This window comes from Ahaetulla prasina, chromosome 13 (assembly GCF_028640845.1).
Source record: "Ahaetulla prasina isolate Xishuangbanna chromosome 13, ASM2864084v1, whole genome shotgun sequence".
Classification (NCBI taxonomy): domain Eukaryota; kingdom Metazoa; phylum Chordata; class Lepidosauria; order Squamata; family Colubridae; genus Ahaetulla; species Ahaetulla prasina.
Window position 1 is genome coordinate 23,504,392 of NC_080551.1, and position 27,153 is coordinate 23,531,544.

Sequence of the window (27,153 nt, forward strand, 5' to 3'; positions counted from 1 at the left end):
GTGGTAAATAAGTAAGGTAAATGAATGTTTATGTACATGCAGATATCAATTAGAAGCATACCTAATTGGAGAAAAAGCCCAGTGTGAAGAGCAGGCTGTGAGCAAAGTACACTCACAGAGGTGTACATAGTCACTTTTCACTATTTCAAGCAGGACCACAATTCATGTTTTTGACTCTCTGAACAGTTCTGTAGTGCACTCATAGCAAATGCTTGTTTTGGTGGTCAATTGTAAACACCCACAACTCACGTTCTAGGGGCCAGTGTGTCTGGCTATTCGTAGGCAAACAATTTTTCCACTTTTGTTTTAAAATAATATAACATTCACACACATTGTCCTGAATTCTAGTAGAACTTTCTCCAATATGATATGGAAGGAGAAAGATTTCAAACATTTTAAGAAGCCACCACATATTCTATGCTGGGCTCAGTTTCCATTAAGTGAGGGGCCACATTCTACTCCATGAGCCTAGAGTCAGATGTAGTTTCTGCAGATTATCTTTTAATTTCTGGTCCAAACCTGCAATGTTCTGTTCAAAGTGGCTATTTGTCTCAAAGGCTGAAGTAAACACATCAGTCACAGTTTAACAACAAAGAAACAGAAACACCAATCCATAGAAAAACACACAACTTTGTGCATCTATGTGCCTTGTAAGAAAAAAAGGGAAGGCAGGTCTAATATATGGTTACATCTGTCATGTAACGTAAACATAAACAGTTTTTCATATAATATATCCAAAAATTGCACATATATCCAGAAGAGAAGCACAGGCTCAACACAAGAGCTATCCATGTTCCAACAAACATCCCCAGATTTGGGAATTCAATACTGGTCAGCAGCTCCTCTGTTTCAGAGCTAATTCAAGCAACCCTAACCATACTGAGCAGACAGATTAGATACAGTGGGATTAAACGGTCTCTGCAGGAAAAGGCCAGGTGATGGTTTAAGGAAGCCAGGAGAGAGGTCTAAAGGCCAAACACACCTTCAGGCAGTTATATTTCTCTATTAAAGTCACCTTCATGTGCAAAAACATCTTCAGAATCAGTAAGAATCAGTGATAGCTCTACAATTTTGGAATTTCAAAAGTAATCACTTAAAAATCCTGATAGCAGCTATGAAGTCAATTCCAAAGGAAACTGCAATAGGGCACAATTTAATTGTGTCTGCCCAAACAATCAGCTCTCAGAGAACTCACACTGTATTTGCTCCTGTGACCATTTCCTTCCCAGAACCATGGCTGCGGAAAGCCTATCTCTAGCTGTGCAGCTTACTTTATCACACCAAGCTGAGCTTTAAGAAATATTTGCAGCTGTCAGCGTAGCTGGCTTTCACTTTGCTTTGGAAAATGGCAGTGCAATACTGAATACTTTTCAAAAAGCAACCAACCCTTGATTTAATATACACATCAACTGGGTAAGAATACAAGGACAATTTTTTAAAAATATGTGTGGGCTTCAGTTGCCCTTAGGTTCTTATGCTGCACATCGTTAGCAACATTATGAGTTAACACTTCATCAATAATCTTAACTGAACCTGCTCGCTGCATTAAAGGAAGTAGTTGGCAGTATATTGAGGTGATGACTAAATCTGAAAAAAATCAGATTAAAAAATGACAAAATAAAGGAAAAATACATTTACAGAGAACTCAGGGAAAGGGTGTGGACAGAGGCTAAATCTGAGTGGGAAAACCACCCCTATTCTTCCACCCCTCAATTCTACAATCTGTTTTTTTTTCTGTTATAAAGATAATTATTCAGGAGGCAGTGAGTACAATTAAATCACTGCTGTCAATCTCCTAGATCAAGAATGTGACTCTCTCCCCAAATCTTGTAAAAGCTATGCATCCGGGAAATGTGTCTAGTAAATTGGATTAAAAAATGAATAAACTGACAAAGATCAGAGGGTCGGGAGGTCGTATTTTTTTTAGATTTTGGTGCTCGATTGGGGATGACTCATTTCTGTTTGCAGTCATTATAGCTACTCTGCTTCAGAACAAGCATATCAGAAATAATGGCTTCCTTACTACATTTTCACCTTCCTCGCCCACTCACAGCGGTGTGATGGTTTTCAGACCTCTCCCATGCATGCAAGACTGGAAAAGGAACTTCCTGTCCAAATCTGTTTGCTCAGTGCTGGTGACCTCAAGACCTAGATAAGAATGTTAACCCAGCATGAAATTTGTGCGAAGGAAAGGATTTGGGCTTATCCAAGTGAAGCAACCACTCCTAGGAAACTAATGCTGCCGCATAATTTTCACTATGCAACTGAGCGAGTCTATAGTGGCAAAAGCCAGATACTGACAACAAAGCCAGTCTTCAAGGCTGACTTGACATTCCTTGTCCAAAGACTTTTCGGCAAACTTAATCATCAACAGGGTCCGTTTGATGTCCAGCCAGTTTTGGAGCACGGCCTCCCTTTGGGAAGGTTTAGCAGAGGCCCTGAGACTCTGAAACAAATCCTCCCGAGGACCCCAAAGCAAACACTGGAGGACGCCCTTGGCTTCAGAGATCAGGATCCTTTCGGATGGGTTGGGGTTTAGCAGGCAAGCAGCCAGCTTCTGAAGCCCCAGGGAATAAAGTGACCGGCGAGGGACTTGGGGTAGGTCAGCCCAAGTGTATTCTTTCTCTTTCAGCTCTGGATTCTCATCAAAAGGGTTGGGCAGGTGCAACATTTCGTAAATGAGGATGCCAGTCTGGAACTCGTCACATTTCTTATACTGCATGGCGGTGATGATTTCTGGGGCGAGGCGAGACTGGTCCTTCAGAATCTCCGGATCCACCATATGACTCTTTTGCTTGGCTTGGGAGAAATTGCTCACCAAAAGCCGGGTGGGGCAAGCAGCACTGGAGTTGAGCTCCGCCGAGTCAGGGTTCAGAAGGCTTTTGCTTGGCCGACAGCCTACTAGCAAAAGATTCTCCAAACGCAGATCGCAGTGGGTGATGTGATAGGGTTTTAGGTGCTCTAGACCGGAACACAACTGTAAGAGTAGTAGGCACACTTGTCTTTCATACAAATCGGGACATCTAGAGTGGTGCTCCACAGAATTTCGCACAAAATCGGCCACTGATAGGTAGGGAACCTCCCGGGTAATAACAACAACTCTGCTGCGCTGCTTACTGATGGTGCTTTGGAGACCTGGACTGTCCTGGGAAACATCCACCGAAGAGAGGCTCTCTCCGCTTTTCTGTTCAGCCTCATCCTCTTCTTCAGGTGAATTGGGATCTTCCCATGGAAGGAGACGAACAGGTACATCTGCCAGAAAGTGGCCACAATCCTGCTGTATGTTGAAATGAATAGCCAAGCTCTGGCGAATGGCCAAACTGTGATAATACTGCTGGGATTCTTTAGCTCTGCTCTTACAGATCTGAAGGCAGGGGAAAAAAGAATGAAAAGAAAGCTAGGTTTCAAGTAAGTTAATGAAAAACTGTTATTTGAAAACACATCCACCTGTGCCTCTTTACAAACAAAGAAAAGCAGCTATTGAAAAATGACCCATAAAGGATTCTGAAGAGGCATGAGCAGAAAAGGAGACCTAATTCAGCAATGTATTGTATTTGCTGAAGCTGACGGTACTAAGGCAACATCTTCTTTATCTGCTACAATCTATCCCTCTGTCAGGCATATTTTGCAGAAAGCAAATAGTAACAAGAAAACTATTTCTATTACAAATAAACAATTTGTAATAGAAATAAACCAAGCAGCTAGAGATTCAATGTCAAATTATTCACATTAAAAAGAAGGAATAGATCTTTGAAGGCCTTCTGGAAGACTTTTCCTGGGAACATCCTGTAAACATGGAATATAAAAGTTATAAAAAGGGCTTTATTGCATGAACTTATATATAGAATGCTAACAAAAGCGATAAAATCTAGCAGCAGAATGGCTCTTAATGAAAGATCTTCATTACCTTGACTGCATAATTGTTGAGTGAATCTTTCGCATAAGAAGCAGGGTAGTACACAGCATCTCCTGCCTCGCAGCACGGCCTGTCACTGCTTAATCTGAAGTCTGACCAACTGTCTAACCCAAATCGAAGCTGATTTTTCTGTCCGGCCATAAAAAGATCCTCACATCTGACGGACAGTTTCTTCAGTGAATCTGCGTGAAGGCTTCTGATCTTGCTCACCACCTCTTCTCTGTTTTCAATTCCTCTGTAAAGCGCTTGCTGATGGGGCTTTGGGCCAGCTTTACCCTGCTTACTGTGGGTAACAGGCCTAACGGAGCCAGACTCCATGCTAGTGGAACCACTCTTCTTCATACGGATAGCAGCGAGGTTGGTGCTAGGTGAAACTGCCTTTTCTGGGGGTCTGCCCAGAGAATCCCCAGATTCATTGTCCACTGCCTTGAATTCTGAGCTGACGGAAGAGCAGATGCTGCTTCCTTCCCAGTTAGTGTCGATGTCATAGGTAGGGTTAGCCATCACACAGAGGCTACTTTCAACAACCTGCTTCTGGAGGTCTTTCGGGAGTGGTTCGGTGTGTGCTCTCAAAATGGTCTTCTTTGGCAGTGGAGGTGGAGTGGGATTTAAGACGGCTGATATTTCTGGATCGGATATTCCCCCAAATGCAATGGCATCCTCCAAAGCTCCCTTGAGTTGCCGGGGATGCTTTGGAGGCATCATCGCTGCTCTGGATTGCCCTGTGAAATAACAAAACAATTTTTGGGGTGACTCAATAGTGTGCACAAGGGTTGCGTCAGCCAGCATTTTAGTTAGGTAGCTGGCCAGGAAATGAGAGTACTTTTTATAACAAACCCCTGTGCTTTCCTCTAAATGGGAGAAAATCAAATAAGATTACAATTATTACCATATACTATTGTGCATTATTGCTTTGAAGATGCAAACCATATTTGCTTTACCTGGAACGTAGCTTAAATGTACCATATAAGTTATGACACCTTCTTCGAACAGCTGTATGCAGCTAAACATTAGATACCCTATGACAATCTAATATTTGGAACTGAATCCTATAATATTGTTCAAAAAGTGAATAGCGCACACCTAAACCTGTTTTGCCTTTTTCAAAACTATATGTACTGCATTAAAAGGAAGCGTTGTGGTCTTCAGCCAGGATAATGTAGCTCTTTTCTCTTTACATCTCACCAATTATACTCTCTATTCAGCTAAAAAGCCTTCTCTTGAGCTCGGCCGCTCATGTACTGGGTGTTTTTCCCCTATACATTCCTTTCATGCCTTGTAATCCTGTCTTCCCCAAAGCAGTATTTTTTGCCAAGACCCATCTTTTTTGTATGACACTATTTTGAAGAATGTATTTTGCTGAACAGAGATTAACTGAAAGAAAGCTGTTTGCCTTGCTGACTGGAGATTCGGGAAGTTGCAATCCCACATGGCAAGCCAAGCTGGTTTAGCAAATCACTTCTCAAACTAAAGATGATACTCCACACAACCTAATTATGGCCACAATTACGTTTGCTTATATTGCATGCAGAGCCCTTTTACAGAACACAAAATATCCCTGCTCCAAAAAGTTTACTACCGATAACTCAACAAAAGGAAAGCAATAAAGCAAGCAGAAAAACTGGATAATGAAGGGGAGAATGTGCAATTATTTCAATTACACTCGTTTTGCTAGAATAGGGGAGAACGAAATATCTGTGGCTCTAAAAGGGAAAAGTGACAAACTGGGAGGTCTGGTAAAAAAGCAACAACTTTATGTGCTTTTAATTTAATTTTTCTGTGAATGTTGTATTGCTATACTGCATAATTGTTGTGAACTGTCAGAAAACACGACCTATGAGTGTATATATTTATTTATTTATTTTATTTTATTAAATTTTTTATACCGCCCTTCTCCCGAAGGACTCAGGGCGGTGTACAGCCAAGATAAAACACGAAATATATACAAGTTAAAACATTTAAAACCTAGCAAATATATATATATATATATATATATATATATATATATATATATATATATATATATATATATAAATATAAATATAAATATAAATATATATATATATAACGTTAACAAACAAATCCAACAGCCTTTGCCTAATACTGTCGGCCTAGTATAGGTCTGTGAACTCAGCCAATAACCAAGCCACAATTTATATTCTGTGCAGAGGGAAGATACTTACCCAAGTTACTATAGGTAGCACTGCAGGCACTCACGTCAGAAGAATCAGACATTTCTTCTCTCTCATCTTCCAACTGTAATATTTCTGGAGTGGAGAATGTAGGGATGTCAACGTCCTGCTTTTCAAACGCAGAAGTTGGAATTGGAGGGGACACATTTTTCACAGGTTTTGTTTTCTCATCAGGCACTTGACTGAAACAAAAGCAAAGAATAGTTCACCTGCCGGGCAAACATCAGTTATTTTTAATGAACTGTGTTAAAAGAAATTTAAAAGAAACAAAACCCAGAAGAGTTTCTAGAATGCTTTAAAATACATAAGGCAAGCATTCTAAACTGTACAAACAATGATAGTAGTTGTAGTTATTTATGCCACACTTAAAAACTTAGCGTGAAACAAAGACAAAGGAGTGTCAATTAAATTAGAAGAGTTAAACATTACACAGGATTTTACAGCAAAGAATATAGATCCCATCACTGAACACAACTGATCAGAGTCCCAGATTCCAGCTGAACATCTTGCAATGTTAAAAATAAATACTTAGTACCTGTGCAGTTTCGGCCCAACACAGTAACATTATCAATACACACATATACACTACCACATTCAAGGAATTTTATAATGCTGACATAAAGTCATCCACAGGAATTAGTACTGATAAAAAGGTGAAGTTAAAAAGTCTCATCTTATTATCAGTGTTGATATATTAACATGCGGCAGAACAGTGTAAACATAACAAATTACACAAAAAGTGAAACCATTAAAAGGTTAGGCCAAGGAATTTTGCACATTCAAAACTTAAAAAACTGTGTAGTTGTAAATTCACTTTGGGAACTGCAGATATGGAAAATGCTTTCTGTTTAACAAACTTTGCTCTTTGCTCTCATTAACTCCACTATAGTGGCTCCATTCAAAACAACCCCACCTAACAGTTGCTTAATTTGAAGGAAGAATTCCTGTTATGGAATAGTAATCTCTATAAACAAATTTGTCTGGATTGATACTTTCAGAACAGAGTCGTTTCTCGTTCCCATGGACATGAATCTCTTTGTGGGCTCTTTCGAGAAATGTGCTACCAAAGTAAATTCATCAACTGAGAAGGTAAACAAAAAGGAGAAACTCACCCACTATACTCACTCACACAGTTCCCCATTAAAGGAAATTCTCTCAGAGCCTTCTTGAGCCTTTTAATCATGTCTCGAAACTCTGGTGAAGCATTTATTCCACTGGGGTCTGGTGAGCTATAAGTTGTGCAAAGCAGTGAGCAACAAAGACTGAAGTCTGCACAGAATGATATCACCTCCTGCACCTTGATGTTTACCTTCAGGGGTAGGTCTGGGGAATGTGCCAAAACACCTTAGAAACTCTAGCATAAGCAAAGTGCAGGCTTGATTCATTAACCCTTTCTTTACTACAGAATACCATACACACTTTACACATTTTTATTCTTCATTTGGAGAATGCTGGAAAAAAGATGAATTTATTTAAAATTGTGGTAATTGGCCTGTTTTAGAATTGGACCAATATAGGAGCTGGGCTAATGGAAGAAAAAACCTAGTACTTTAGTTGTTCACAGGTATTTAAAAACAACGAGCGGTTCTGAGAACGCAGTTGTAAGACAAGTATGCAATTACTCTGTTCCTATTGCACAACAGGGCAGAATTATCTCATTTCAAATAAAATAAATTAAAGTAGGAAAATGCTATTACCAAGTATTTCTTACATTTCAGAATCCTTCTGAAGGAAGGAAAGGAGAAAAGAAAGGAACACCTAAGACATATTAATCTGCTCCCTGCTTCTACAGTGCAACTATATAAAGGAAACTGAAGGAAAGTTGTGTTTTCCTCAAGATCTAATGTATTTTACTCAGCTTCAACGTGCAGGCCAAACAAATCTGAATTAACTGTAAACATTTTACTGCTTAGGTGCATAAGGGCGGGAGAGGAAAGAACATAAAAAGGAATTGTATTTCTTAATTTCTACTGATAAGACAATGTCGCTATTATTTTCCTGAATAAAAAAAAGAAACTGCCCTTCAATAAGCAGCATCAACAAAAGAAACATCATGTGTGGTTCTTTTTAAAACAATGCAGCCAATTCTGTATCACACCTCAAGATGCAAAACAATAAAATCCGAAACTGGATGTTCTGAAGTTATGGAATGGACAGAATGTCAATCTCCGACATTCCTGTTTAGCCATAAAGGTCTGGGTGCAACCGGGCCAAGTTGATTTTACTGATTTATATCTAGATGCTACAAAGGCTTGTAGATTATAGCACCAAAAATTATTTTTTAAATTACAAATAGTTTGAGATAGTTAACACAGTGGCTGAGGAAAGATGTGGGCTGATTTAAGAAGTAAATTGGTGGTTTGACTATCAACAGAATTAACAGCTGATCAGGTAAGGGAACTAGGAAACTATAGATAAGGAGCTTTAAATCACAAAACATTTGTTTTCACCCTAATTGTTGCTGGATGCAGAGGTACCATAGTCAGAATTGTGCCAGTTTTATGCAAAGCACTCTTAGAATTTATGAGAATTCAAGTGAGGTGACATCTGTTATGCAAAAGGTAAAATAAAGGATATTTGGGTCATTTGGACCTAAGCCTTTACAATATCGGGGACGCGGTGGCTAAAGGAGCTAGGACGTTGAGCTTTTTGATCGAAAGGTCGGCAGCTCAGCAGTTCGAATCCCTGGTGCTGCCGTGTAACGGGGTGAGCTCCCGTTACTTGTCCCAGCTTCTGCCAACCTAGCAGTTTCGAAAGCACGTAAAAATGCAAGTAGAAAAAATAGGGACCACCTTGGTGGGAAGGTAACAGCGTTCTGTGCACCTTTGGTGTAGAGTCATGCCGGCCACATGACCACGGAGACATCTTCGGACAGCGCTGGCTCTTCGGCTTTGAAACGGAGATGAGCATCGCCCCCTAGAGTCGGGAACGACTAGCACGTATGTGCGAGGGGAACCTTTACCTTTACCATATCAGCTTTTGGAATAAAATCAAATCTATTAGTTTGAGCTTGTGTTTGCATCAGCATTTTGGGGAAGCAGTTAAATTTCATTCAAATTTTTAGGTACTATACCAAGTAGCTCAAGATTTGCGCAGTCTTTTTTTTGGTAGCAGTAATTCTTTGGAAAGTGAAGTAGTGGAATGAAAGAGAAAGCAGTGATAGAAAGCGGAGAGATGAGATGGTCATAGAGAACAAAATCACACCATCTCCTTAGGAACAGCACAAGAGTAAGTGTCCTGATGGAAATCTAGGTGCCTGTAAAGAACAATAAGCAAACTGCTTCTTTCTTTCTTATTCTTCTTTCTTTCAGGTGCTATCTGAAAAAATGCCATGCTCCAAATGATTTGGCACATGGCACAGAGATTTTCAAGAAGTTGCATGTACTAAATTCACAAACAATGTGGTAAATACGAAGTATAAACAACTGAAAGATTCAGAGATTGGAGAAGTCATACATATATATCCTTGAACTGGTATTAGGCACAGCAATTAAAGAAACAGGGCTCAAGAAGCATCAGGAGTTCCTTTATATTCCCTTCAATGCAGGGAAACTTCTAGGTGATGACTGATTATGTGTTCAAGTTGTTTTCAACTCCTAGCAACCACACAGACAGAGATGCTATCAGGATCAATATTTTGATTATTTTTCAGTTAAAAAGAATATGTTACATACGACTCCCCTCACTAACTCCTCAATACACTTCTAGAATTTATCTCTTCTTGGGCCACCATTACAATGATGCCTAACCTCATCTGTTCAACAAGACCCAATTATTTTTTCGACAATATAGGTATTCCATTTCTACTAGACGAATGAAGTCACATTTATTACATCTTATGACCCACATCAATATATGACCTACTTGTTACCATAAACCAGCATTCCCCTCCTCATAGTCTAACACAAATCAGATAACAGGGAACTGGAAAACTGCAATTTATCTTTTGCCCTTAGCCAGACTGGTGCCGTGCACCCCCCCCCCCGAATTAACTGCAATGCACAGACTTTGCGTGATAGACATATCTAGGTTTCTTGGCTTGGCAATTACTACTCTGTAGCTTCAACACAGAATCAATTCTGCCATGTATCTATTTCAGGTGCTATTCTAGATCTTTGATAGATGTATTGAAAAGTACCAACAGTGAAGATTTTCTGAGTGATTCAAAATCCATCCTGCCACCTATTAAGATTGGGTGTCACTGATGTATTAGAAAGAATGAAAGTTGATTAATGCTGCTTGAGGAGAAAAAAAAATACCTGTAAATGTTAGCTACCTGGGATGCTGCTAGGTATCAGCTTTAATTTACATTAATGCCTTTTTGTCTTTGCCTCTTGTGGAATTGCAACATTAAACCATAGAAAAACAATGCTTTACCCTATAAATATATGTCATGATGGCTGTATATAAATGTAATCCTAGTTATCTATGTTTTTCCTCCTTTATTCCTCTTAAGACATTAACTGTTTGCAGCATTTTTTAATAAAAAAAATGTGGGAATGTTCTGGAAGATATGAAAAATAAAGTATGAGTTTTGTCAAGTCTTCATTCTCAGAAAGCAATACATTGTCTACTCATAATGCTGAGGATAACAAGCAATAAATCCGTATGTGGCACAGGAAGGCTCCACTTCATTAAATGGCAATCTAATATTTCTAGCCTTGAGAAATTTGTCTGTAAAATATGTTTTAAATGAAGCGGCATTTACAGGTAGATCAGCCATCATTGAATACCGGTATATGAAATACACTCCTAATCTAATTGAGAAGGATGTGTAAAGAAGGCAAGAAAGCCAATTTTAAAAAGCAAGCCTCTTTTTTGAAATTCCAGACTTCTGTTTTAACACCTGCATATAGGCCAGAAACATCATCCATATTTGTAGCAAAGTAACCTAGTTAAGTTACACATTTTAAACCTAACCTTCTTTTCTCTCCTCTATTTCCAAAAATCCTTATTGGAAACAGCCCTATCTATGGACAATTGTCTTTCTGATCTGCATTTAGCCACCTAAATCGATTTGTTTCCATTAGGAGAATAAACTGAGAAAAAACATCAGCTATTTAAAAAAAGGTATGGGCCACTGAAGCATATCATGGTAAATTATCTTGCATGGGTTTTTTTTTGGGTGGGGGGTGTTGAGTGAACTTCACAAGTAGATAAAATATCCTAATATATGAAAGCTTATCCCACAATAATTGTTTTGCTCTTTAAAGTCCATCAAACTTATTTTTTCCTAATTGAGGAATGGCATGATCTTCTGCTTGTATCTAGAGAAAAAAATATAGTGGCCAATTAATGGTTTAAATTTTACCTGAGAATTTCCTTTGGAAGTTGAGGTGAAGAGGGATGGCTCTTTAAGTTTTCTTCTGGTGACTCTGGATGATTTTCGGCTTCTCCCCTCTCGGCTGTCATGATTTCAACGGTGGGCTCCACTTCAGTTTTGGTTTCATTGTTTTTTGTTTCCAACTTTGCCTGATCACATTTAAACATAAAAACCACGGACGGTTTCTCATTGGCATCTGTTCTGGATTCACTGAACCAATTGTGACGTTCGACAGGAGGCGGCGGAAGCATATGAATGACAGTCCCATCAAGACCCACAAGTTTCCCTTTCTCTCTCTCTCTGTCCTCCTCTTCTTCGGTCTTTTTGCGGCGAAAGAAACTCTTAAAGGATATCCATCGCTTTGGCTTGGCATCAACCGCTCGCCTACCTTCTGAATGCAAAACAGATTCAGCCTCAGTGGATCTAGCTGGGCTCAGGGGTTTGCTCCGATTGCCGAAATGTTTTTGCAACACTTTGCTGGCATGATAAGGTGAAGAGGTGGACCGGGGAGGTGGGAAAGGGGGAGCCTGCTCAGTTTTGGGACTTGGAGAAGTTGCCATGAGTCTTGAAGGCTGCACGACTGGAGATTTGGAAGCGATTTCCTTGGATGTAACATCTGTGGCTTTGATTCCCTCAGCATTAGGATGAGGTTGCATTGAAAAAAGTGATTTTGGTCGCACTGGGGTGCTCTTGTCTGGGTCTGCATCAGGAGGCAGAGAGTAGAGTTCTTCAACGCTGCAAGACTTAGGGCCAGCCTGAGGGGCTTCTGGAGGAGATTGTGGAGGTTGGATTGATGCTACGATCTGTGACAGTACTGCACAGGCATTTTCTCGACTGTCATTAGATATTTCCTGATTATCATCTACTTCAGCCAAAGAATCCTGAAAAGTTCTTTGTATTTTTGTTGGGGAGCCACGGCAAGACATTTTGGGTGAAGTCTGACCTTTTCCAAGGCAGCTATTGAATTCCTGAACCTTCTGAGCTACAGAGCCCAGTCTCCTCTCGGTGTTATTGCCTGAACCTTTTGCTTGGGGTAATTCTGCAGACCTATTAGGTATATTTTCAGATACGGTGCTTCCTGTTTCTATTTCTTCGTACGTATGGCTGATGATACTAGTGGTTTTATTTTTAAAGGAAAGATCTCCATTAGTGCCTAAAAAACTTTTATAGATGGCCAAGTTGTCATATGCATTGGGATTTATTACAATAGGAACTTTGATGGCATTCTTGGAACATCTAGCATATGTTGGCTCATCATGAATAATTATTGGGAAGGGGGGCATGCCAGCATTATTATAGCTGTTGAATTTTATTTCGGACAAGTTAGGAGACTTGACCGGGATTGTTTTTGTAGAAATGTGTGTTGATGTAGGCGAAGTGGGAGCAGATTTATGGATATTTCTCCTTACAGGAACAGAAGGCCCTGGAACATTGGCAGTTAATTCCACTTTGGGGATTTTTTGTCGCGGACTTGTACTGGAAGTCCAAACTTCCTGGTATCTGGCAGTGTTGGATTTTTTAAGATTAGGAGTTACTTGTCCACATGACACAGAATGAGACATAGCATTTGCACTGAGGGCATCTGGTGAATTTGGGTTAGACCAAATGTATCTGGTATCCAGTTTTTTTGCCCGATTCTCTATACTTTCATGTGTCATGGCTGCTGATACATCCACTATTGTATAAGGTTTGCACACTGGTTGCTCCATATTTACTACTCTGTAAGGCTTTGCTTGTTCTTCCATGGGGATCAGATTTATAGTTGTTGTCTGAACTGGCATATTTAAAGAACTTTTCCATTCTTGCTTATCACTGGGGATAGCAGTCTTGCTATCTTTTTCTTCTAGCCTAACGGCAAGCACAGCTTTGTGGGTCTCTACAATCTGAGTAGCGTTTTCAGTGTTTTTAATTGAAACTTTAACTTGCTGGTCATCAGAAAACCTGTTATCACCTCCTCCTTCCATTAATCTGCTACCTTTAGGACTGTTGGGAGACACTCTACCATTGCAAAGCTTTTGGGAAGAACTGCTGGCCGTTCCGGAATGAGATTCTTCAGTCAGAGAAGAATCAGGGGACATAGAATCGGATGAAACCATGCTCTGCACGCCTTCTGGTCCAAAAAGAATTACAGGGTCATCTCCGTAGCCATTCAAAATTTCATCATAGCTGTCATCGTAGTCTACCGCACAAAATCTCTGAAGAGACTTATGCCTTAAAGGCACTGTATTCCATTTTTTGTCAACAAAAAATCGAACAGGTGACAGCGTGTTTGCTCTAAAGTTAGCAAAACGTGGCTGTCCCCTCATGCGAATTTCCATTGCTAGCAACTCTTCGTCACTTTCATCCCAGCTCTCATGATCATCATGGATGCTGCCAAAAAACAGGTCATCCTCACTTTCATCTTCGCTGGAGAATTCAGGGTAGCAGAAACGGCCACCTTCACTGCTTATTACAGCAGTAGTTCCACTCAATACAACATGCTTATTTTGTGACTTTGTTCCACCCATCAGGCAACTTGAAGGGATCTTTCTTTCTAATGACTTCTTATAACAAGTGTTTATTCGTCCCAAGAATACCTCTCTTGAATTAATTTCATTTCTTGTTAGGAAAGTTGAATGATCTAAACCGGCAATTTCCTTCAATACATCAGTGAGACCATTATTGTTGCTTGGAGCTTTATCTGTATCATCATTATTTCCAAAAGACCTATGAATATGGCTGTAATTTTCAACCTCTTCTTCTTCCTCTTCTTCATTATTGTTGTTATTATTCAGTGGCTTTTTCTTCAAAACAGTTATATTTTGATTCCAACCTACAAGAGCTGGTTTGTTCTCACAAAGATCTTGTGAGTCGATTTCACCACACATACCCTGTCCATCTATTGTCACCATGGTGGGTTTCACAGCAATGGTGGGTTTCTTTGCCACAGGTGGCCGAAAATTTCCTGTATTCTTATTATGCTGGTTGCTGTGAATTGCATTGGTTTTTATATTTGAATTTGAGACTGGAGCTTTTTCAGGGCCTGGAGGCGGCTGATGCAAGTTTTTTGGCTTGAAGCAATTTTTACATTCACCAGGTTTCCACACATGTTCAGTGAAGGCATTGCAAGCAGACATTTTTTGAGGTTAAAGATTGTTCAGTGCGTGGTAAGATCATTCCTTATTATTTAATGCTGTCTTGCTTGCATAATCAAATCTGGTTCATCCTAGGAAAATAAAAGAGAAATATTAAAAATCAGTGAGAAGTGAATGTACAAACTGCCACTCAAGGAGCTGATCTTCTCAACTTCATTAGTTGATCTTTTTACTGACAAAATAGGAACTAAGTTTAAGCTTAATCTATTCCATAATGATGTTGTGAGATAAAACAGCTAAATGTTTTAATAGGTAGTGAGTTATGTTTTCAAATACAGTAAAAGTACAAGAGTGAATTTTCATCTCGTTAATACATAGTCAATAGGAATAATGATCTATAAGTTTGTGTAAATGCTACATGTCAAGTTAATTACAGAAGATAGGCAAGCATTTTTTTTACTGAACACCAGGTGGAGCTGTAACATAACCAGAAGAGTTTTGCATAATATTTCATTGCAGGGCATTTTATAATCTTTAAAAATTTTGCTTAATGAATTTCTGCCTTTGCTTAAAGAGTGATACAGGTAGTTCTTGAGTTACAATCCAACTGAGTCCGGAATTTTGATTAAAAGTTGAGTCATCATGTGACCGGACTCAATTCTATAACTGTTTTTGATGTTTGTTAAGCAACTCATTGCTTAACAAGTCATTAAGCAAATATGTGGTTGTTACGGTAAGTGAATTGTGCGGTCATAAGCTTATCCAATGGGTGCTTTTTGCTGGAAAATAGCAAAAAATCTGCAAAATGCAATCATGTGGCAGCAGGCTGCTGCAATAGTTGTAAATGGAATTGCCAATTACCAAGCACCTGAAACGCAGGTCCGGAGAGTAGTATGGCAGGTGCAATATTACTCTGAAACCTGATTATATAACCTAAAGGTTATGCAAGAACAAAATAAAGCTACCCTTATTTTTAATACTTCCCTTTGATCTTTTATAGTGTCTCACTGCAATGTTCCCCAAAGTTATTTTCAATGCGGCCCATCACACCTGTAACGCATCGCATTACAACAAATGTGCAGGGAAAGGCTGGCTGAGACTTGTTTTATGTTACAGATGAAGCCAAAGCAAAGCATATCAGGCTACTCTTTTGATAATCATATCATCAAGGAAAACCTAGGAAAAAAGGCTTGGCAGTATGTTTCTATACAATTTCTTATGTTTGGTTCTCTTGGAATTGTCCATTTGTCCAAGAGGCAATATACACGGTGCCTCCTTCTATCCACTATGCATTTTAAAGGACTAGTTCTCTGTTCTAAATTTCAGGCTGACAGGTTCCTTCAGAGGCGTGCTGGCTGCAGCACAAAGAAAACCTCCTACACTAATACTGTATACTAACATAATCCAGTTAAAAGGAACTTAATTGGTGTGCAATATTCCCTGCAATTTCAGTATTCTAAAAATGAATGGTCTCAGTAAATACCAGATGGTGACATGCACTAATTAATCAGGCTAGCTCAATGAATGAGCCTATTAAAGTGAATGCACCTATTAGACATGTGTTTTTAATGCACTCTGCTGCAAAAGCCTGCCTTTAAAGGAACACTTGATTTAGTGAGCAATATAGACAAGTGTGTGCTGAAGTCATCTAACAGTGTAAAGTCATCTCATCAATTTCTATCAATAGATATTTCAGGCCAATATGTATCTAAATTTTGTTTTTATTTAACTGAAGAAAATGAATACTTTTTTTCTTCCACTGTTTAGGAGGAGTTTCCTAGTACTGGCATGTTCCAGAATGCTCTGCAGGCATTAAACTTCATCCCTGACAGCTCTCGGTACAGCTAGCTAATCACTATTCAGAGTAATAAAAGGCTCTTACAAGAACCCGGCCTTTCATCAGCATTTCTAGTGAAGAAAAAAAAAGAGCTATGGTTCATTATCAGAGCAAAATTACAGAATGATCAGTTAAGATTTGGACTCTAGGAAAAAACCTTGCATTTTAGAAAAAATAGCATAAGTACATGCAAATAAAAAAAGGGCACAGTGTAATAAATATCTTTAAACATCTTTTCTTAATTTCTAATTTCAGCTCCACATGATGGACTTACTTAGCAATACATGAAGCTTTTGCAACAGTGGTGTTACCCAGAGCTGTATGAAAACCAATTGCAACTGTACTTATGACCTTAGTTCAGCTTTTAACCTGCAAAGGTTATAAATGCGAAGATGGGCATAATTGTTTTTTTCATCATCTTTGTAAATGTGAATGTCCACTAAACGAGGCAGTCACTCATGAGGACCATCTATACTACATTCTGGATAAGCCATTTTATATGAACTTTGCCTTCTCCTTGGTCTTGTATAGTAGCCTGAATAGATGTCAGATATTTTCTAACACATTCAGATTATTTTTAACACGTAAGTATACTTTAATGCAAGTTTAGCTTATACTAGCATATACTCCATGCTCACAAAAAGAAAATCTTTTGTGATTATTAAAAACACATTTAATTCAGTATTACATTTCATAAACTACACCCCATTTCATCAGCATAATAAAAGTATTATTCCAGTTACCCATATATGCAGATGTGATTCACTGGGTGGAGTTGAGAGAGGTTTAGTTTAAGATGCAGTTTAAAAAGAATCTGGAAATCAATTACTTTCACTCTATCCACTGTGGATTGATATTAATGCTATTTTTCTTCTGATTAAATAAAGTTAAATCACAAAACGTTTAAATGCATTTTAGAACGAAGTCAATAAAAGGATGCTACCCACAGGCAGAAACAGAAAAGATGTGTGAGAGATTGGAAGAGACAAGAACTAATGCTACATGTACAAAGTTATTATAGAAGTCCTGGTTCAATGTGAACATTTCATTATATAAAGGAAAACACATTTGATTTCAGTTAGAAAGGCATACATCAGTCTATTTAAAATACATACAGCATATCTTAATGCAATTTGTCTTGCAATCTATGGTTGCTAAACATTCCAAAAGCTCTCAATGGGCCAACATGTTTGCACAGCTATTTTGTTCTAGTACATTTGTATATTTGCCTTGTTTGGGAAGCTTTTTTCTTATATAGATTAGCAGTCTCATCATGCTCTTCTGGAGTCATATCTAAGGTTTATTATGATGGCTATTAAATACATATTCAGAATCATCTTCAATTACTTTTCTGACAACATCTCTCATAATTTTATAAGGGGAATCTTAAATTTCTGCCTTGCTCCAGGGTCCAATACATCCCAATTTTTATATATTGCTGCTAGAAAAAGGTATTTCAATCTGGAATAAAATCTCATCAGAACGCTGAGGACATGAAAGCCACAGTCACACTCCAAAAGTCATAGCCAGAAACCAACATTTCTATAAATATCACAATTGCTCTCATTGCTTTCCCCAAGAGAATATTTGCTCTATATGAAATAATGGTGATGGACAAGGCAGTTTCTAATAGCAACTAGCATGCTGCATGTCGTAGAATTTAAGGTTTAAAATTCAGCTTAATATTGTTCTGTTTAAATCATTCTACGTTGCCTCATCCAATTCTTCTTTCCTTTTATGATATTATCCTAATTGTGATCACCAAAGTTATGATATTCCTCTGCTTGTGATCACTGATCCTACTATATCTTCCAAAACTTCAGCAACTTTGCTTCGTCAGTTATTTTAATTCCCTTACTTTCTCCTCCTAGAACCCACTTATGCCTAACCTATGTTTAATGTGCTATTAAACATTTCATAATTTAAAAAAGGAGTCAATATAAATCCTAATTTATATTATAGACTACATATTGTGGGTTGCTCCCTGTCTGTCTAGTTGCTATAGTAACTAGATACAAATTATGTTAGCATAATTTTTACTGTTTCCATTTATACTTTTTATATTGTTTACTGAAGAGTTGGAAATGGATACTGTGTTTTTGTCAGCTCTAGAATATCTTTTCCTTTTTATTGGAAACTGAATTAAATCAACAGAAGATGAATTAACTGGAGAGCAAACTCCAGAGCCTTAAAAGTGAAAGTTAAAAAAGTCTCAGTGACAGAGGATAGATATGAAGGAAAACTAGAACTGTGCACTAGTTAGCAGATGCAAGGCCTAACAAATACTTGCTGTAACACACATACTTGTTGATATTTTTGTTGCTGATTTTCTGAACAGTCAGAAAACCCAGGAAAAATATTAATCATATGATATAATTGGCTTAAGACATTTCTTAACTGCTATTATTCTTCGGTCAAATTGCATTTAGTTGTCAATCATATCTAAATGCTTACATTCTACTTAAAGGGAAATAGACTGAAAGGGCCAGGGAAGGATGGAGCCAGACTGGAAGACTGCACTTGTTCTCATAATGCTGAACCATTCTCAGGCACTCCTATAGTTCATCATCTTTTTTTTAACACAGGTAGTCCTCAATTTAGTGACACTTGGAAACTGCAGTTCTGTCATTAAGCAAAGCAATTGCTAAGTGGGAAATCATCCACACTCTGCCTTTGGAATGCACACACATGCTGGGATAATCAGCAAGGAGGGAATTAATATTTGTATTTACATTTATTGGAGAGGAAGGGATTACAAGAGAGTAAGCAGGCACCCAGTGGGGAAATACGAAAGCAATATGCCAGTGCCATCAGCCTGGTGTATTCCCTGTGGTGTGCTTGCTTGCTCTCTTGTAATCCCTTCCTCTCCATTTCTCTGCTCTGCCAGGGGAGAAAAAAGAACAACAGGTCAAGCACAGGACAATGCATATTGACTGCAATGGCAATCATGTGACTGAGGGGCATTGTGAAGAGTGTAAATGTGGGCATTTGTTGTAAAACTTTTCAGCACTGTTGTAACTTTGAACAGTTACTGGAGGAGGCAGTTGGTAAGTGGAGACTATCTGTTACGTGTTCCTATACTTAATGCTATTTTAAACATTTCTGAAGTATATCTTAATATTTATTATAATTCATCAATATATAAATAAAATAATGCAATCAAAGTTTGTTGGGAGGTTGGGAGCGTCTTTGCACAAAAGATTTATAAAAGTGAATGTGTAAATTATGTATGTGCACTCATTCCAGCACTGTCAAATTAAGAACAGTAATCTTAAAAAACAATGTACTTTAAAAAAAATTATACTGTGATGTAACGTTCATATTTAAAATAGCTAGACCAAATTTCAGCCTATAGAGAAATTCTTTCTCCTCTAGCCTACTTTGCACGTCTTTCTATTTCCTACTTACTAAGGATTTAAGTACAGCTGGATCTGATGATAGACAAAATTCAACACTCTTAAAATTTTTATCCTTTTATCCATTCTGATAAAAGTATATATTACCAAATATAGATTTAGAAGTTTAGCTTCTCCCTATGAGTCAAATGGAAAAAATGTTATTGCAAGCATAGAACCCACCTAGTGAAATGCATCTAAACCAAAGTATTTCCATACAATACCCTACAGTAGTTCTCAAGAAGAAAAAAAATATTGGCTTTTTACCATTTCCTGTCCAAATTGTAGAGTTTTTAATCATCTGAGAAAGTGCTGCCCAAATGGTACTCCTGACCCTTCCCATGCTAGGAGGAAGTCTTCCCATGCAGTATCATCTAGCACTTAAATGACAGCTAGCAACTATTTTTACAGTAGCCTTGCTCAGCCAAGAGAATTGTCTGAAATCATTTCCTTTGTTTTAATAGAATGTACCTAGTCTGGGCAAAATCCAAATATGTCAGCCAGCAAAAGCTACATCCCTTCAACATATATTTTCTAAAAGCTTTATAGGATTAAATGATCCAACAACGTTTTTACAAGCATTATATAGTTGTTACCAGAGTTGTCTACAATTTATCCTGCTTGTTTTAAAGTTACTAAAACATAGGTAAAATATTGATTGCATTTCATATAATTTTATATGAAATTATATGCTTCATGACCCACGGTGATTCGTATAATGACCACAGCTGGAAAGTCACATGGTTTTAACTTAATGACCACATCACATAGCCAGTCCCAACTGCATTAGATAAGTGAGGACTACCTGTACTAACGCTAAGGGCAACCATATCAAGTAAAAGACAAAAACAGAAGCTTTCCACTAAGCAACTCCGACAACAACCATACAAATCAGTACTTCTTATAAGAAGTAGGAGACTCATTAGCCTTAGCTCTATTGGAAATGGATAAAATGCTGTGGGACTTTCTATTCCATTAACGTTAAGTTTGTGTTTATGAAGGAGCATTTAGCTGCCCATGAATAATTTATTTAAAATAATGAAACACTGTGTAGGATCCGGGAAAAAAAAACACTGTAAGCATGACTACTCTTTTATACAGTGTCATCATTTTAATACTATTTTGTAGCAATATTTGTATCCCCAGTTTAATGAATGGTGCAAAATAACACTAAGCACAGAAGGGTGTCAGCCTCATAACAGTAACGTAAGTACTATAGGAAGCACCAGGGATTTTCTATCTTTACAGTTCCTTTTCTCTTTCCATTCATTATGATTTTCTATTGGACAACCCAGATAATAAATGCAGTAATCTGAATTAGGCTTTCATTTCTTTGGCATGAAGCAAGTAGGACTGAAACTACTCCATTCTGATTTTCAATGAAGCTGCAATCCTGATCCATCTCTCTGGAACTCTAAACCTGGTTCTCCAACAAAACAATATTTTGGCATTTACATGCAATACCATGATGGGAAGTCTACTTCCCTCTAAAAGCTTCCAGTAGGCTTTAAATATATTTATAAACGACATATCTGGAAATTCAGTGGTTATTATACAGAATTGCTTCCCTATTTTGAGCCAAAGATTAAAATTATGCAATAGAACAGTGACATTCTAGACAAATAAATATACAATAGTCTTAACTATACCTGAATATGTGGCACAAAAGCGTGCATATATTAGCACTGGTTTTTAGTTGGCCTCTGTATTTAAGGGATCATCATGAATCCTTTGTAGCATTTGCCTTTCTTATTTATAGATTACCAAGATCTTTTCCTCCCCTGTGCAGACAAAACAATAAATAAATTTGATTAATAAACAGATGTATTATGATTAACTGTAATTTTCTTATTCAATGTTAAATAATATATTCTTAAGTACTGAATCTTTTAAGTTCACTTTGGAAGAAAATTTCAAACTGTCTAAAATGACATTTTAATGGCATTTGGGGTAGGCAATTTTCAGAACATGACTATCAATAAGACATTCACTTGTTTTAGGTGTGAATGATAATGGTCTAAAAACAATGACTATGCTTAGCTTAGCTCAGGGGAACAGAAGGAGATGACAATGGAAAAAACTGATGAAAGAGCAGCAAGGATATCACTGAAATATCTCTAGAAGCGCCACAGGCTGTCATTGGGAACAGTTTGGATGTGGAACATTTGTATATATAGTCACCAATAAGTCAGGCCAAATTGTTGCATTAATAACCTATCCTATTTTGAAATTGGAATACTCCAAAATGTAGCAGCATTGTGATTTTATGACTTATAAGAGACTGTACTAGCTCTATTTCTTAAATTTTAATAGGTTATTTCCAATTAATTTTTGCTAGTTCACTTGAAATGAAAAAAAAAGCAACTATCAATGACACCTTGAAGTGAATTATAATGCAATATTCTCTAAGTAGTCTTTATTGAAAGAATATTATTTTACATTTATTACACATTCGCTTTTTCAACTTTGGCTGATGTATCTAGTATACATAATGCAAAAATGTTTAATATTGCTGTCCGTCTTACCAAATCACTATGGGCAGCAGACAAAATTTTGAAAAGTAAAGATTTAAAATATGAACATTAAAAACCATTGCAGCCAAGAATAAAGCACCCATTATAATGGCCAAATTAACTACAAAGTGGGTCTCTACATATACTCAGTGCTTGTAGGCCCAGGCCTTATGAAAAGCCAGCATGATAAGCTTGTATTTCAGTTTGCATTTAGAAATGACTGGATAAAAATCTGTCTACAGGAAATACAGCACTGAAAAAAAAAACATTTTGAATGGAAGTGCTTCTTAGTTCCCATACATTCTTCCCTTATTAGAATTTTAGCATTTTACTCCTGTGCATTAATTGTGCATTTCTGAGCTGGTTAAAACATTTGAGTCAGGGAAGTCATATTAACATTTAGTCTTACCCTTTTAATATATAATAAGCAAATATTGAAGCTATTGTGACAAAAATCTTATGCTGTTATCATTAAGAACGTATCAGTATATTACTTTCTCTATTCCATAGTGACATTGTGTATTATTTTCATGGTAAAGGCCAACAAATTAGTCTCTCTTACAAAATGTAAAGAAAAATGCAATCCTATCAGAATGCAAGAAACAATGTTTACATATAAATATTCCACAGCTTTAGCATTACATCATGAACTGCAGCATACTGAATGTCATGCAAGTATCCTTTTTAAAAGCTGAGTAGAGATAAGAAATCATTGAATTATTTCTCACATTACATAAACATTGCTTTAGTGACAAAGGATGGGGCATTAACTTACCACACATCTCTTAAGGATGAAGACTGCATCTAACCATTCAGTATTTTCACCTTAAATCTGCAATGCTCCAACAGAACATTTGCATGGCAACTGTTACTAACAGTGTTTAATGGTAAGAATGGATGCTTTAAAAGCTACAGAAAAACATTTCTTGTTATAGTGTATCCTATTTATTTCTTTGAGCAGAGATACCTTAGAAATTCTTTGCAAATACCGGCATAGAACATTGGGCAACAGTACTTAAAATTTTGAACATTATTTATAAATATAGACACATTCATGGAAAAGTAATTACAATGCTTTGTTTCAAATAACCTATCCTGACAGTTTTAAAGAGAAATTTTTACTAACATTTTATGTTAAAGACACAAGAAGGGGGCTCTATTATGCCATCATTTCCAACCAAGATTGTGAAGAGAAGCAACTACCGTATTGCTTTCTCTCTATTTGGTAGTACTATTTGGTAGTACTGTACTTTAGATAAAATGTAGCATACTCTGCTTTTAACATATCTAATACTTTTGTCCTAATTCTGCAAGCAAATGATGTATCTTTATGAAAGTATAAATGCATTGGTATAGTACAGTGGATTATGTGCTTAAGATGCACTAATTTCAATTAAAGAAACTCAAGAATATGCACCATTGAAATAAAGTGGCTATAAATTGTTTTTTGTGCTTAACTGGTTATATTATACCAAGAGTTAAGCATGCTTAAAAATGTAATTTTTAAATAGTAACATGAAAAGAAAGTTATTTGTGCTGAATTACTCAGTTTTCAAAACAGCATTCAGGTTATACTCTAGGTTACTAAAGGTACCTTTAACTTTACATTAGATACTGGAATAAAGATGTATAATTCAGTCCTCTACATATTAATTTTGAAATAAAGCTAACCTAGTTAAATTAAACCTACACTGAACTTAAGCTTTCTTAAAAGTTACACACCAAGAAACTTATAGTACTGTACTCAATATATAAAAATACTAATATGAGAAAATCTTAATAACAAAATATAATTAAAGTATAGCTCCTAATATTTTTTTAAAAAGTATCATTCTAAGTCAGCAGTAAATTATCTGATTCAAAATAAAATAATTATAGTAGTTAATAAATAATTTGAGAAAACAGCATATTTGGATACTTCTCTAATAAACTCACCATAAAATGAATGGAAAATTATTACAGAAAATACAACTTTGTGGATCACTCTTTTCTAACATATTTGAGAACTGAAAAGAGGATCAAACTTTTACCAGGACTATTTTGTCTGTTTAAGTCATTAGTAGTTTTCTGTTTTAAAGTTATTTAATTAATATTTTCAGCAGAAACAATCTATTGGTGCAAAATTTAATACTGAACTATTCTAAGTCTGTCAAATGTAATGTAATTTGTCATATAACTTAAGAAAGGGATGTCAGATTTTCAAAATAAAAATTAGCTCAATACAATTGCTTTAGCTTTGTGGAGCATTTAAATTATGCTTGTTTTGGAAAACATTTGCTTCCTTAAGCCAATAGAAACATCTATTACTTTCTGAAAATTCCTATGGTCAAAACTATGAAAATGAGTTATGCAGATATAAAGGCTTGTATAAAAAGCTTGTTTCTTTAGTTCTCATTGTCTATCAATTATGACTCCTATGCTCTTATAATGCAATGCATTTCACTATAATTCAAAACAAGCAGAAAAAGCGCATTCTTAACATGTGAGAACCAGTCTGCTTTCTATAAGTAATTAAGAAAGCCTTAAAAAACAAAGCACAATTGCTATATGCATATATTCAATAATAATATAAAGAGTACTCTGATTTGATCCTAGGAAGCATAATGGGAACTACTAGGGGAAGGAAGGTCTTAAAAAACATCATCTCTGGAGGAGAAAAATTCTAAATTTTGCACTCATATTTGAATCTCTTATATAACTCTTATGAATTATAGACTTCTAATTCACTATTAAATTAAATATTTAATATTTACATAACTTTGAAGCACTTTAAACATCGGCAAAAATGCATATTCATTAATTGTATCAGATCGATGTTATCTTACTGAAAGGGGGACTAAGAAAAATAGTTGTTTGCTGTATATTAAATACATAACTAAATAAGATCTCCACCAGATTCCAGATTGATGTAGTGGTTAAGGTGTGGGCTAGAAAATAGGACCCGTGACTTCTAATCCCACTTTAGCCATGAAAGCCAGTTGGGTGACCTTGGGCCAGTCAGTTTCTCAGCCCACTCCACTCCACCCCACAGGGTTGTTCTTGTGGGGAAATAGAATGAACATATGTTGGATATGTTCACTGCCTTGAATTATTTGTAAAAGCAAATAAAGGTGGGATACAAATAAAAATTATACAGATAAATCCAAGAGGAAGCTAATGTTTCTCCAAAGGCTAGCTCTAACTTGCTTGTAAAATAGTAAAATGTAAAAAAACACACCAAATCCTTGCTGCTCTAAAACAATCTTGGCTTCCTTTTTGGTCCCTTGGGTATGCTGCAGTTTCCAGAACCATAACAGCTGAGGAGTGTTTGGTGCTCTCTGAACTTGGTTGTTTGGAGATGTTTCTTTACCCAAACTAGGTAATATTATCAGTGCTAGACGGGAGAAGGGTTTGCTCTCAGTTTATATTCTAGTTGCTTGCCCTGTCAGTGTTAAACTGAGAGCAAACTCTTTTCCTTACTAACGCTGATGATGTTACCTAGTTTGGATAAAGAAACATCTGCAAAGGAAACTACCAAGTTCAGAGAGAACCAAGGATCCCACAGTTCAACTCTGAGCTACAAATATATCTCCTTTATCGGTACCATAATAGCTTCCATCCCTGGGAAATCAAGGCATCCTCTGAAGAACCTTTGCTGCCAAAAGCAGATTCCCCCCCCCCAAAAAAAACCTTCTTAAAGAACAATTAAGAGGCAGTCCCAGAACTTCATAGCAGGAGGATGAAACCCATTCAACCCAAGGACCTTATAACCTAACAGTAATAAATACAGATATAAAAATTATAGAGAAGATAAGTTTTAAAAAGTTGCACAGCTTTTTTTTTTTTAAACAGGGCAAATTACATTCAAGAATAAAACAGGAGACACGATTTTTCACCCTCTTTCCCCTTTCATCCCCCTCAACAGCCAGACACCATAATAATAATAATAATAATAATAATAATAAAAACACACACACACACACACACACACACACACACACACACACACACACACACACACCCCTTTTTACCCCAGGGGTGGGAGACCTTAAGAAAGCAAAGTCGGGTTCCCCCTCATATTTCGGAGTGGGGAAGTTTGGCTGAGGTGGGGGGGGGGAGGGAGCAGCCCTAAAAAGTTCGCTTCTGCAAAAAAGGGTCCTGGCCGGGGAAGGGGGGATTTTTCTCACGTCCTAACCACGACCCCCCGTCTAATTTTTATTTATTTATTTTTTTAAAAGAGAAGGAAACAGTAAGAAAAAGAACCGCATTTCGACCATATCTCTGCACCCCCCCCCCCATCCAGACCCAAACTTTCCATCAAAAGAAACGGGATGGGTAGAAGTAGTTCAGGCCCCCAGCGGGGTGTGTGTGTGTGGGGGGGGAGAGGTCTGTGGGGAGAAGTGCCAAAAGGCAATGGGGGGGGGAACTGCTTCTTTCCCCCCCCCACCCCTGGCCCCCTCCCCTCCGCCAGGAAGTCGCGCTTGCTGCCCCCTTTTCCCCTCAAGCCGCCTACGGAGACACCACCGGCGGGGAGTGGGAAGGTCCGAGCGGGGCAAAAAAAAAAGAAAAAAAAAGGGGGGGCGTCTTTCCTTCGTCCGTCCGACAACCTCCCCCCCCCCCATCCCGGTCCATCCGTCCCGGAGCGAAACAAAGCGGCTTCCCCGCCGCTCCTCTCGCCTCACGGGCCTGTTTTTCCCCTCCCGCCTGAGGTAAAACTTTTCGGAAAGTGAGGGGAAAAGCACCCAGGCTGACCTGCACGGGTCCGGGGAGGCGGAGGGCGGCTCTCCGCGGGGCGCCGAGCGCTCCGCCGCCGTTCCTTCCCCGCCGGAGGGACTCGGCGGCCGCTGGCTGGCTGGCTGGCTAGCTGCCTCGCTCGCTCGCTGGCGGGCGAAGAACCGGCGGCCTGCCAAGGAGGCAGCGCTCG

At 37.8% G+C, this 27,153-nt stretch overlaps 1 protein-coding gene across 3 annotated transcripts; it reads right to left on the reverse strand.

Annotated features, from left to right (window-relative positions):
• Positions 1 to 481: 481 nt before the first annotated feature.
• PEAK1 (pseudopodium enriched atypical kinase 1) lies at positions 482 to 27,141 on the reverse strand. 3 transcript variants are annotated; one of them, XM_058156822.1, is made up of 7 exons: positions 26,982 to 27,141; positions 21,387 to 21,518; positions 11,420 to 14,636; positions 7,221 to 7,337; positions 6,100 to 6,290; positions 3,908 to 4,638; positions 482 to 3,364 (listed from the first exon to the last, which is right to left on the reverse strand). In XM_058156822.1, the coding sequence occupies exons 3-7, from the start codon at positions 14,545 to 14,547 to the stop codon at positions 2,234 to 2,236; spliced, it is 5,298 nt and encodes a 1,765-aa protein (XP_058012805.1). In that variant the 5' UTR covers positions 14,548 to 14,636; positions 21,387 to 21,518; positions 26,982 to 27,141; the 3' UTR covers positions 482 to 2,233. The 3 variants fall into 3 exon arrangements, with proteins under 3 accessions (XP_058012805.1, XP_058012807.1, XP_058012806.1); XM_058156824.1 differs by lacking the exon at positions 7,221 to 7,337; XM_058156823.1 differs by lacking the exon at positions 21,387 to 21,518 and having other exon boundaries at positions 26,982 to 27,137.
• Positions 27,142 to 27,153: the final 12 nt, after the last annotated feature.